The sequence below is a fragment of the Megascapheus bottae genome, chromosome 1, assembly GCF_031878675.1.
Source record: "Megascapheus bottae isolate mThoBot1 chromosome 1, mThoBot2.hap1, whole genome shotgun sequence".
In the NCBI taxonomy this organism is placed as follows: domain Eukaryota; kingdom Metazoa; phylum Chordata; class Mammalia; order Rodentia; family Geomyidae; genus Megascapheus; species Megascapheus bottae.
This window is the reverse complement of record NC_143509.1, coordinates 59588451-59599695: the sequence shown is the minus strand read 5'-3', so window position 1 is coordinate 59599695 and position 11245 is coordinate 59588451. Positions and strand designations below refer to the sequence as shown.

Below are 11245 nucleotides of genomic sequence, written 5' to 3'. Positions count from 1 at the left end.
AGAGAGAAACTAAATGTTAAGAAGAGAAGACACTGGGCTCCTTGCCTGTCCTGGAACACAACCAGTCCAGGATTGCTAATATTAAAGACATCATTACCACTGCCTGCCCCTACCCCTCCAATCTCGTCCTCCGCTCACCAGAACTGCTAACAAAGTTAAGAAAAGACACTCTTTTCAATTTCTCATTTTGTTTTCCCTGACAAAGTCGGGGGTCATCAGCAGGAGAAAGTCAGAGACATCTGGATGCTTTCAAAATAAGGCAGTACGGTCATGAGTGGGAGCTTGAATGAATCACATCTGGAGAGTCCCAGACACGGCCTGTTCAGGGTAGGGTATTGTTTACTGCGTAGACACCTGAGCTGTTTACCATTCATTCCACTGAGTAATTTCCCTTCTTCTTCCCTCCTCTCTTCTCCCTTGCCCGCCCCATCTTCATTTTTCTTGTATTTTTTTTCCTGAAAAGTAAGCTAGACAATGACCACTTTGTCTCCTCTCTCTCTCTCTCTCTCTCTCTCTCTCTCTCTCTCTCTCTCTCTCTCTCTCTCTCTCTCTCTCTCTCTTTCTCTCTCTCTCCCCTTCCACCTCCTCCCCTCATTTGATTCTGGGGCTTGAACTGAAGGCCTGTCCCTTCCTAACTTTTTTTTTTTACTCAAGACTAATGTTCAGTCACTTAAGCCACAGCTCCACTTCTGGCTGCTTGGTATTAACTGGAATTAAGAGCCTCATGGACTTTCCTTCCTGGGATCACTTTGAACCACGATCCTCAGATCTCAGCCTCCAGAGTAGCGAGGATAACAGGCATGAGTCCCTGGCACCTTGTAGCCATTCATTTCTTATTCACAATCTAATATAGAAAATGATCTTTAACAGAAGGTCATGATTTTCCTGTTTCCAGAAAAGGGAAATGTATTTTTGTTCACAAAATTAAAGAGCAATCCCATGGCTTGAATGGAAAGCGGAGTTTCCCCTTCACTGACTTTCTAAGAAAGGCAGATCCTGAAATGTAACTTACAGGGACACTCATAGCTGCTGTTCGATGTATAAAACTATCATGCCATGAAGAACAGAATGGGGTGGAATGGTAAATCTTCCCAGTTCATGTAGAGTAGAGTTCTCCTGAGTCTTTAGCTGATTTGTCTGGTGGCCTCCTGGGAGAAGTTCAGTGACTCCTCCTGTGGCCGCAGACAGCCTGGACTGGCTGTCATTGTGAAAATCAGTAGTTGTCCTTTTTTGTTTACCCTACCTTAAACTTCAGGGGTTCTCTCAGAAGAGCAATTTCAGGAAGCAAGACCAGGTATTAAAGGTCTGAGACCTCCATGGAGGGGATAGGAGGAGAAAGAAGAGAAACTAAAGGTCTCTGGGTTGCTTTGTTTCCATAGCCTACATTGAACCCAGGGCATCTCATAAGCTAGGCTGGATCCCCAGACCAAAGGCCAGGAAGCCCTGGCCCAGGGGGAAGATGTCATGGTCCTGGGGAGGCCAAAGAAGCTGCAGGATGGACTTCCCCTGCTCTCTTCCTGTTCGGCTTAGAGGGCAGAAGCCACCTCTGGCTTTTTTAACTCTAATTGGTATTCAGATATCTCTTTTGCATAGAAGCAGTTTGCATCTAAAATGTTTCCTATCCCTATCTCCTATAGTTGATTATTGTCTGCTTACTAGAATTACAGTGCCTAGCTAAGATTAAACACACACACACACACACACACACGCACGCACGCACGCACCACACACACACTTATGTATCTTCAGAAAAGGCTAAAACTCCACTTGAGAACAGTGTAAATGAAGTGTGTGTGTGTGTGTGTGTGTGTGTGCGTGTGTGTGTGTGTGTGCAGGTTCTGTGACTTGAATTCAGGGCCTGGGACCTGTCCCTAAACATTTTCACTCAAGGCTAATGCTCTACCACTCCAGCCACAGCCCCACTTAAGGCTTTTTGGTAATTAATAGGAGATAAGAGTCTTTCCTGTCCTTGCTGGCTTCCAGATTTCAGCCTCCTGAGCAGCTAGGATTATAGGTGAGAGCCACAGGCTCAGTACAATTTGTTTATTTTGCTGAAATGGCTCCCAGCTCTCTTCATAGGAGCGCCTCCATATCTGCCGCATGGCTATAAGCAGTTCCATATTAGGACACCATGTAGGGAAAGGAAATCAATGCCTCCCCAACATGTACTTCCAGTTTTCTGCCACTGCGATGGAGCTACTATCTGCATGATAGTAGTGAAAATTACTCAGTCCTGGCAGTCGCTCTCAGAGATGGTCACTACTATTCTCCCACTTTATGGGGGTAATGGGTAATGGGGGGGGGGGCTTAGGACCCTGGCCCAGTGTTTGGGCCTACACTTGGTCCTAGGAGAGACCAAGGCTGCAGAGATCAGGAGACCGTGGTACCCAGCGCGGCAGGCACGGTGATGCAATTCAGTGTGGCCACGTGCCAGGGGCAGGGCGGGAGCTCGCCCGCGCTCGCGCGCTCCGGACTTGGGCACGCGCCTGTCGCCCCGGGCGCGCTCTCGTCGTCCTTGAACGCGCTCCTCCTTATCTAGGCGCGCTCCCGAGGACCCGGAGGCGTCCTCAGTGGACCTGGCTTTCGATTCCTGGATTCAACACCCCGCAGACACCCGGGCCTCCCCGGCGCCCGGGGCTTGCGCTCTCCTCTCGGCGGACACCAGGTACCCCTCGCCCTCGGCTCCTTCCCGGGGCGCGCGCGCTCCTCCCGGTAGGGGCCCGACAGCCTCGCGCGCCTCCTGAGGGCTCCCCACCCCACCTGAGCCGGGATCCCCCGCGCTTCCCTGGTGGCCCCAGAGGGCGATCCCCCACCCCACCCCACCCTGCCCCCGGGACGGCTGGGGAGTGAACGGGACTTACTTTTGCAGCGCTCCGTTCCGTGGCAGGAACGGGGCCCTGGAAGGGTGGCAGCCCGGCCAGGATGCTTCTAAGGGCAGAATGGAATTTCCACAGGGGAGAAGGCGCTAGTCCTCCCTTCCACCCACAAAAACACACCCGGGGATGGAGCCGGGGAGAATGAGGGACAGACGGGGCACTGGAGGAGGAAGTGCTGAAAGTTAGTCCTGAGACTCCGGAAGGCAATTTGGAGGTTCCTCAAAAAACTGGAAACATAGAACTCCCCGACCATCCAGGCATAGACTACTCGTGGGCACCCCTTCCACCCCCCCCCCCCCCCAGAACACCACAAGTCAGGATACCCTAAGGACGGGTACACAACCATGTCCATTGCTGCATTAGTCACCATGGCCACATTATGGAAACAGCCCAGATGGCCAAAATAGATGAGTGGTGTTTCTGCACAATGGGATTTTACTCGTCCATTCGTGAGAACGAGATTATGCCATGTGCAGGGAAATGGATGGACCCTGGAATAAATCATGTCAAGAGAGACTGATATTTTCTCTCATCTGTGGAAGCTAGATCTAAAGTATGCAGGAGCATCATTAAACAGCACCCTAGGCCTTCACACACAGTGAGACTGAAGTATTCTTAGGGGAGGAACTCAGGTGTAATACCTCTGGGGACTTGAACTCTGAGCCGGAACACTGTCCCTGAGCTCCTCAGCTCAGGGCTACTGCCCTACCCCCTTGAGCCATAGCACCACTTCTGGCTTTCTGGTGGTTAATTAGATATAAGAGTCTCTAGGACTTTGAACCATGATCCTCAGATCTCAGCCTCCTAAGTAGCTAGGATTACAGGCATGAGCCACCGGCATGAGTATGTTTGCCTGTCCTTAGGCTTAAAATAGTATTTATTGAAAGAAACATAGGTGTTGTTTTTTTTCAACACATTGTTGGTGGCTTTGTTTTAACTTTTTTTTATTTGTTTGTTCTTTTTTCTGTCTTTGGGGGGCAAGAAGAGGTGTGGAAATGAAGGAAGGATGAGCAAATGCAGGTGTGGTACTCAGTAGGCACTATGTGGAAAATGAACTATGCAACTTGTGGGCAGAGGTGAGAGGGGTAACTGTGGAAGAGCAATGGAAGGACTGATATGGCATAGAAAGAAATGTACTCATTTAGGAATTGCATCTACATGGAAGCCAGGCTTTACCAGGGATTTAATTCATGTTGGGTATATTAGCTGAGGTCCAGTACTGCAAAACTGTCCTTTAAGCCAGGCACCAGTGGCTCACACTTGCAATCCTAACTACTCAGAGGGCTGAGATGTGAAGTTCACAGTTGGAAGCCAGCCAGGGAAGGAAAGTCCAGGAGAATCTCATCTTCAATTAACCACCAAAAAACTGGAAGTAGAGTTGTGGCTTAAGTTGTAGAGCCACAGCCCTTGAGGGAAAAAGCCCTAGTGCTGGAACAAAAACACAAACTTAAAACAACTGTCACTTAGAAGGTTTTTTGTTAAGTTTCTTTTACTAGTATATAATACTTGTGTAAAGAGCTTTCATTGTGGTATTTCCACAGACATATATAGTGAACCCCATCAACCCCACCTTTTCTACAAGTTTCCCATGTCTCCCTCATCCTTAAAACAATTTCAACTGATTTAATTGTTCTCTTATCATATATATGTGTGTATATATATATATATATATATCCTATTGACTCTCATTCACCCTCTCCATTCCCCCACCCTGTTAGTGAGGCAGTAAATATTCAGGTGTTTCACAAACTGTGTTGTGATGCTAGGATGTGTTGTTGGTGTTTATATAACTGAGAGGTGCTCTTCCCAAACCAAATCTCAACTAAGAAGAAAAAAAGATTACCTTAAGTTGACATGCAGAATTTAATGGGCTTGATACCAGAGGCAAAGATACAGTTAAAATCCAGGTCTGCTCATGCCTATAATCCTAACTACTCTGGAGGCTGAGATCTGAGGATCTCGGTTTTAATCCAACCTGAGCAGGAAAGTCCTTGCGATTCTTATCTTCAATTAACCACCAGAAAACTGGAAATGAAGCTGTGGCTCAAAGTGGTTGAATGCTAGCCTTGAGCAAAACTGCTCAGGAACAGCATCCAGGCCCTGAGTTTAAGCCCTATGAGTGGGGAGAAAAAAAAAAAATCTGAGGCTTCGAAGTCAGAGTGAGACATGGAATCGGAGACCTGTCGCTTGGTAGCTCTATGTCCTGGGACCAGTCTCTTAATGTTCCTAACTCTGCATTATCTCCATGATCCTCAGTTTACTTATATATTAGGCAGGCCTAATAACACATGCTTCATCTAATTATTAAACAAGGTGTTTCATCCTCCTCCAGACGTCTGCATTGCCCGGGGGAAGTCCAGCATGTGTGGGGGCTTGATAGAGAGGTATGTGGCCGCCATGGTGCTAAGTGCAGCTGGGGATGCTCTGGGGTACTTCAACGGGAAATGGGAATTCCTTCGGAGTGGGGAGAAGATTCACCAGCAGCTGGCCCAGATGGGTGGCCTAGAAGCCATAGATGTGGGACCATGGAGAGTCAGCGATGACACAGTCATGCACCTGGCCACAGCCGAAGCCCTCCTGAAGGCTGGAAAAGCCCCGAGCTTGGAGCAGCTGTATCCTCTCCTAGCCAAGCATTACCAAGACTGCATGGGAGACATGGATGGCCGAGCACCAGGTGAGCTTAGTGTGTGGGAGGGCAAAGGTGGTAGGTTGTAAAATAGCCCTAAGGAAATCATTAATAAGATGATGTTGACCAAAGAAATACACCCTTGATTGTGATGAAATAAAAACAACCTAAATATCTTCCCATTGACTTAATTGTGGGGATACATTCACAGCTATATAAAATTATAGATGGGAAATGAATATACCACCATGGAAAGTCTGGGTATGGATCTTTGTGGTTATATAAACAAAGATATGGAATACTTTGAGCTGAAGAGCTGAGAGATAGCACCCAGGCCCAGAGTTCAAGCCCCATGACTGACAGAAAAAAAAGATATATAATAATAATAGCCTTTCTTATTTTCCTCTTGCTTAATCATGCTTACTAATTTTCTAAAAAAAAAACCGAACAAATAAAAACAAAAGCATTTTTTTCTTAAAAAAATTTTTTTAAAGCCAGGGATGGTGGTGCATGCCTGTAATCTTAGCACTCAGGAGTCTAAGGTAGAAGGATTTTGCAAATTCCAGGCCAACCTGAGAGCCTACCTCAGAAAAATGACATGGTCTTTCTTCTGTGTGTGTGCACCCCTAGGATCTCTGTGTCCGCATTTTTTTCTTACAGGGATACCATTTGGATAGGATTATTCTTCATTCTGATGCCTCAGTTTAGCTCAATCATCTCTTGAGAAGTGCTCTCTCCAAATTTTGTACTAGGGTATCAAATTCAGTCCCTAAACACCTCTGAAGCATTATGCCGAGGGTTGTCTCTTTATCCCAACGACTGGCCTTTGAAACAATTCTCTCTTCATTTTGTTTTGGTAGCATCTAAGATCACCTCAGTCTGGCATCTAGAGTATATCTAACTCCTCCTTCTCTTTAGAAAAGCAGCCTAATTAGGAAGAGAAAATGACAGCATGCTAACTTAACCAGCATGCTGGTTTGTACAAGAAAGGGTCTGAAAACTATCCTTTTGATGTCCTCCAAGAAAGACTACATTTATAGGCACCTTGTTTCCCCCTCAGCCTTCTAACCTCAGTCTGACATTGGGAAAAAAATGAGATATTTTCTTTCTCCACCTATGTCCCAACCATGTTCATGTAGTCTAGCCAATAACAGAGCAATAATGCTTTAGTCCCTAGTCGATTCCACCATTGGTTGGCTCCAAAAATAGCCACAGTTCTTCAGGACAGTAGACCAATGGGATAAGCACACTGTCACCCAGAGGACAGGCTGCTCATCTGAGCTTCCCTATAGAATTTGTGATATTTAGAAACTCTGTTTGTCTGCCAGGTTCTTTTTCAGTTTGTTTTTTGGTCATGAGATTTGAACTCCGGATCTCACATTTGCAAGTTCGGCTTCTATTAAAAAAAAAAAAAAAAAAAAAAAAAGGAGGCCCCATCCTGGCCCTTTTTGCTTTAGTTTACTTTTTCAGTTAAACTTATGCTTTGGCCTGGGCTGATTTTGGACCATCATCCTCCATTCCCTGGCCACCCTCCCTTATAACTTGGATTATAAGTGTATATCACTAGGCCTAGCTTTTTTTTTTTTTTTTTTTTGCCAATCCTGGGGCTTGAACTCAGTGCCTGTGCACTGTACCTGAGCCTCTGTTCCCAAGGCTAGAGCTCTACCACGTGAGCCACAGCACCATTTCTTCTTTTGTGGTTGTTGTTATTTTGTTTGTTTTGCTTTGTTTTGTTTTTGGTTTATATAGTACTGATTTACTGAACCCAGGGCTTCATGTATCCTAGGCAAGTAGTCTACCACTAATCCTCATTCCCAGGCCCATGCCTGCCTTTTGTTATTGTTTTGAGAGAAGGGCTCACTCTTTTGGCTGGCCTGGTCTCAAACGGAAATCCTCCCATTTCTACTTCCTGTCTAGCTGAGATCACAGGGGTTGTGCCACCACACTGGGTTCCTTGGCTTTTCCTTTCTATCAGAGAAATGGGGACAACGTAGTTTTTTCTTTCTGCTGGGACCTTGGCTTTGGTGCCACTGACTGCACACTGTACCTTGTTGGGTCTTCAGGTGGCGCCTCCGTGAGTAATGCCATGCGACTGGAGCCCCACAAAGCCAATGGTTGGAGGATTCCCTTCAACAAGCAAGAGGGTGGCTGTGGGGCTGCCATGCGGGCTATGTGCATTGGCCTCAGGTTCCCACACCACAGCCAGCTAGATACGCTGATCCGAGTGAGCATTGAGAGTGGACGGATGACACACCACCACCCAACAGGATATCTGGGAGCTCTGGCTTCCGCTCTTTTTACAGCCTACGCTGTGAATGGCAAACCACCCTGGCAGTGGGGAAAAGGACTGATGGAGGTGCTACCAAAAGCTCAAAAGTACATTGTTCAATCAGGCTACTTTGTGGAGGAGAATCTTCAACACTGGTGAGTCTGCCGGGGTGTGCCTCTGCTGGCCCATGGTGAATCTGTATGTGCATGCTCAGGACTCAGAGGCAGCAGAGGTCATCGTGGTTCATAACCACCCAGCCTCCTCCTTCCCCTCCCACTGAGGCTTTCAAGTTCCTGTCCAGCCATGGTGACTGTAAGTAACCCATAAGACTCCTAAGTGAGTGATAGAGCTGCAGTGTTTCCTGGTTTTGTATTCTGGCTGCCTCTGTTTTTTTTTTTTCCCCCTCCCCTCTGGCTTTTTTCTTTTTGACATGAATAGCAATTTGAATAGCAATCTTTGCTTAAAATGCTAATTAATAAGTAGTAAGGCCACATCTTCCCCTTTCTGTGAGTTCAGGTCACATTCTCTTTCCTAGAATAAAAAGGTCCAAAGCTTTCTGCTGAAGCCATCTATGGTTGTAATGTCCCCAAGTTTCCCCTGGATAGATGACATTTGGCATTACTTTCAATCCTGGAAAAGCAAATTTTTGTTTCCTCCATATCTTCTTTATTTAGCAGTGGGGTTCCAATTTTGTTTAGGTAGATATTTAACAAAAGAAAATTGTGAAATGAATGGCTCTTGGAGTTCAGTTTGACTTTTATTGTTGCTTATGCTTGTACAAAAATAACTAAAGTCATCTTAGACTGTTTTTTGTTTTCACATTTATCTGCTATTTTTCCTTATAGCTTCTAGCTTTAGGTTTTCAATTGCCCCTCTTTTTTTTTTTTTCTTTCTGCCAGGTCCTACTTTCAAGATCAATGGGAAAAATACCTGAACCTTAGAGGCATTTTAGATGGCAGGTCAACTCCTACCTCTCACCAACCCTTCAGCGTGAAAGAGCGAGACCAGTTCTATACCTCCCTAAGCTATTCTGGCTGGGGCGGCAGCAGTGGACACGATGCTCCTATGATTGCTTACGACGCTCTTCTTGCTGCTGGGGACTCATGGAAGGAGCTTGCCCACCGGGCCTTTTTCCATGGTGGAGACAGTGATTCCACAGCTGCCATTGCTGGCTGCTGGTGGGGAGTTATGCATGGTTTTCAAGGAGTGAGTCCCTCCAACTATGAAAAACTGGAGTACAGACACCGTTTAGAAGAGACAGCGAGGGCTTTATTTTCTCTGGTGTCAAAGGAAGACACTGCGATGGGCCTCTAGGGAGATGTGAGGTTCACTTCTGTTTGTGTCTTCATCTGTGAGGTCCCATTTCTACTAAGTGCCTTTTCAGTTTATCCAAAGTCAACCATCTTGATTTTGGTAAAGAGTTTCTTTCCAGACCCTGAATTTCTCCCTCTTGGATTGAAGAGTCTGTTGTCTTTGTTGATGGGGTCAATATCTTCCGCAACAGAAAGCTCAGAGCCTTGTGTTTGAGCCTTTGTTTTCATCACTTGATTGTTCTAAGAGATCATTTTCCTTCTGTTTGACCTCCTCTTCCCCCATCTACCTCAAGTGGACTTGGAGACAGAGATTTGAGTGCAACGGGTTTACATGGGAGGTTACTCCAGGAATTACCAGTAGGAGAATGGGGAAGTGAGACCGGGAAGGAAGAGAATCACACAGGGTATGGGAATGAGTGGGCATCTATGGGAATGAGTGGGCATCTAGGGATGCAGTCTCTCTACGTCCTCTGCTCACCAAAAGGGCCAGAAAACTGGAAGATATCTGCACCTGCTTTTTCTTTTTCTTTCTTTTTTCTTTTTTTTGCCAGCCAAGGGGCCTGAGCACTGTCCTTGGGATTTTCTGAAGGCTAGTACTCTGCCACTTGAGCCACAGCACCACTTCCAGCTTTTTCTAGGTATGTGGTATGGAGGAATCGAACCCCGGTCTTCATGCATGCTAGGCAAGCACTCTACAACTAGGCTAAAACTGCTGGCCCTTGCACCTGCTTTTTCGTAGTTGAGCACTGCTCTAATAGATGCTCACTCCCTGGCACTTCTCAACTTGCCTTTTGTGCAAAACAAACAGGAATGTCTTCAGAGGTAGATGCAGAGATGCTTGCAGGGTGAGCTCGAATGCAAGTGTATGGGAAGAATGAGGGCACTCAGGGATTCAAACAGTACCTGCTGGACTGTGCTGCCTCCTCATGTATTTCAATATATTATCTCTTTTATCTTGTTAACAGAATATTTTTACCTTGTTGACTGAGTACTTTTCAGCGGAATCTCTGCAATCCAAGTTCCACATGTCTATAGGCACAGTGTCTAGGCAGATGCTGTTTGTTAGCTGCTCTCAGGGCTTTCTCTACATTGGCTTTTAACACATTCGTAGTGTTGTTAGTTTTTTCTTTTCCCGGCTGTATTCTCCTTGAGACAGAACCTAGCACAGTTCTTGTGCACACAGCAAGTGCTCCATTGGTGTGTACTACATAAATGTTGCACTCACCAGTCAGTATGTTAGAAGTGAATGCTACAATACCTGGAGAGGGAGGTTGGGAAGGAAAAAGCTGGGAGAAAATGAGGAAGAGGATAAGACTGTTTGAAAAGAAATGTACTCATTACCTGACTTGAGTAACTGTAACCTCTGTACATCACCTTTATAATACAAATTAAACAAATAAATAAATGTCACTAACAAGTTCCTATGTGCCTCCTTCGTGAGTGTCCAGAGTCATCCTTACAAATAAAGAATGGATCGCTGACTCGGTAGGTATGTTTAATGACTACACCAGCTCAGCTCCTTTCCTTATCTCCATGCTTGCTTCTCTTCTCCACTGATGACCTGGCTTCTGAGCTCTCTGAAAAATAGAAACAACTGGAAGAGAATAGTTGCACCCTTTCCGGTGGTCACTACTGCCTGTCCAGCTGGGGGAAAGAGAGAAAGAGAGGAAGAAAGAGGAGGAGAAAGAAGAAAGAAGAGAAAGAGAAGGGAAGGTAAGCATGAATAGCAAATGAGGAAAAAGATAATAAATTTAATTATAGGTATAATGTTAGAGCAAGTCTACATGCTTTATGGGTAGATTATGGTTCACAAGTTAACATGTACTGAAAAGCAGATAGCTTGTATGTGATAGTATAGGAATGGATGGTACTTTTGAGCTGAATGTGATTTGTGACCTGAGGTCACAATTTTCATTATCTGCCTTTCTGGAGTCAATAAATGTACACCACTTTAACAGCCACAGAGCTTCCAAGACACTATAGGGAAGAAATGGAATTTCTGATCATTCACCAACTAGACAGCCTGTTGTACCAACTCAAGGAATAACTGCCTGGGGTCTAGTGCAGGTGTCATGGTCATTTCAATATTGATAGGGAGATAGCCTTGCTTTGTCTTCTCTTCCTCCTTCCCCTCCCCTCTCCTCCTCCTCCCCATTCCTCA

At 45.8% G+C, this 11245-nt stretch overlaps 1 protein-coding gene across 1 annotated transcript; it reads left to right on the top strand.

Moving 5' to 3' along the window:
• The first annotated feature begins 5116 nt into the window (after nucleotides 1–5116).
• Adprh (ADP-ribosylarginine hydrolase) lies at nucleotides 5117–9622 on the top strand. The gene is made up of 3 exons (XM_090345783.1): nucleotides 5117–5550; nucleotides 7566–7926; nucleotides 8671–9622. The coding sequence occupies exons 1-3, from the start codon at nucleotides 5238–5240 to the stop codon at nucleotides 9083–9085; spliced, it is 1089 nt and encodes a 362-aa protein (XP_090201909.1). The 5' UTR covers nucleotides 5117–5237; the 3' UTR covers nucleotides 9086–9622.
• Nucleotides 9623–11245: the final 1623 nt, after the last annotated feature.

Bases quoted from the DNA above. Each gene is read 5' to 3' on its own strand.
- Adprh (XM_090345783.1), top strand. From the start codon at position 5,238: ATGTGTGGGGGCTTGATAGAGAGGTATGTGGCCGCCATGGTGCTAAGT. The intron at 5,551-7,565 runs GTGAGCTTAGTG...TTGGGTCTTCAG, and splicing joins CATGGATGGCCGAGCACCAG to GTGGCGCCTCCGTGAGTAAT. The intron at 7,927-8,670 runs GTGAGTCTGCCG...TCTTTCTGCCAG, and splicing joins GAGGAGAATCTTCAACACTG to GTCCTACTTTCAAGATCAAT.